Raw genomic sequence first — 303 nt, forward strand, 5'->3', positions numbered from 1 at the left:
TCTGCACGTGCCGGTCTGTCGGCCAGCTCTGCTTCAGACTCGAATACACTCGACCAGCCGAACAACCGGTGGCAAGTGAACAAGTCCTCAACACAACTAAGCCAAGCATACACTGCACGCTTGAAACCTCAGCCCGATCGGCCCAGCCCTTAGAGCCAATCCTTGTTCCGAAGTTACGGATCCGTTTTGCCGACTTCCCTTACCTACATTATTCTATCGGCCAGAGGCTATTCACCTTGGAGACCTGCTGCGGATATCAGTACGACCAAGTACGAGATTTACCAGGCGTCGCTCGGATTTTCA

General features: G+C 53.1%; 1 protein-coding gene across 1 annotated transcript; it reads left to right on the plus strand.

Annotated features, from left to right (window-relative positions):
* Window positions 1-132: 132 nt before the first annotated feature.
* On the plus strand, window positions 133-267 carry Tsp_13431 (conserved hypothetical protein; the record flags this gene model as incomplete). Its single annotated transcript, XM_003370283.1, has 1 exon — window positions 133-267. A coding segment is annotated over one exon (135 nt), but the record flags the coding sequence as incomplete, so codon positions are not given.
* Window positions 268-303: the final 36 nt, after the last annotated feature.

Source organism: Trichinella spiralis (assembly GCF_000181795.1).
Source record: "Trichinella spiralis strain ISS 195 chromosome Unknown Scfld1024, whole genome shotgun sequence".
NCBI lineage: Eukaryota > Metazoa > Nematoda > Enoplea > Trichinellida > Trichinellidae > Trichinella > Trichinella spiralis.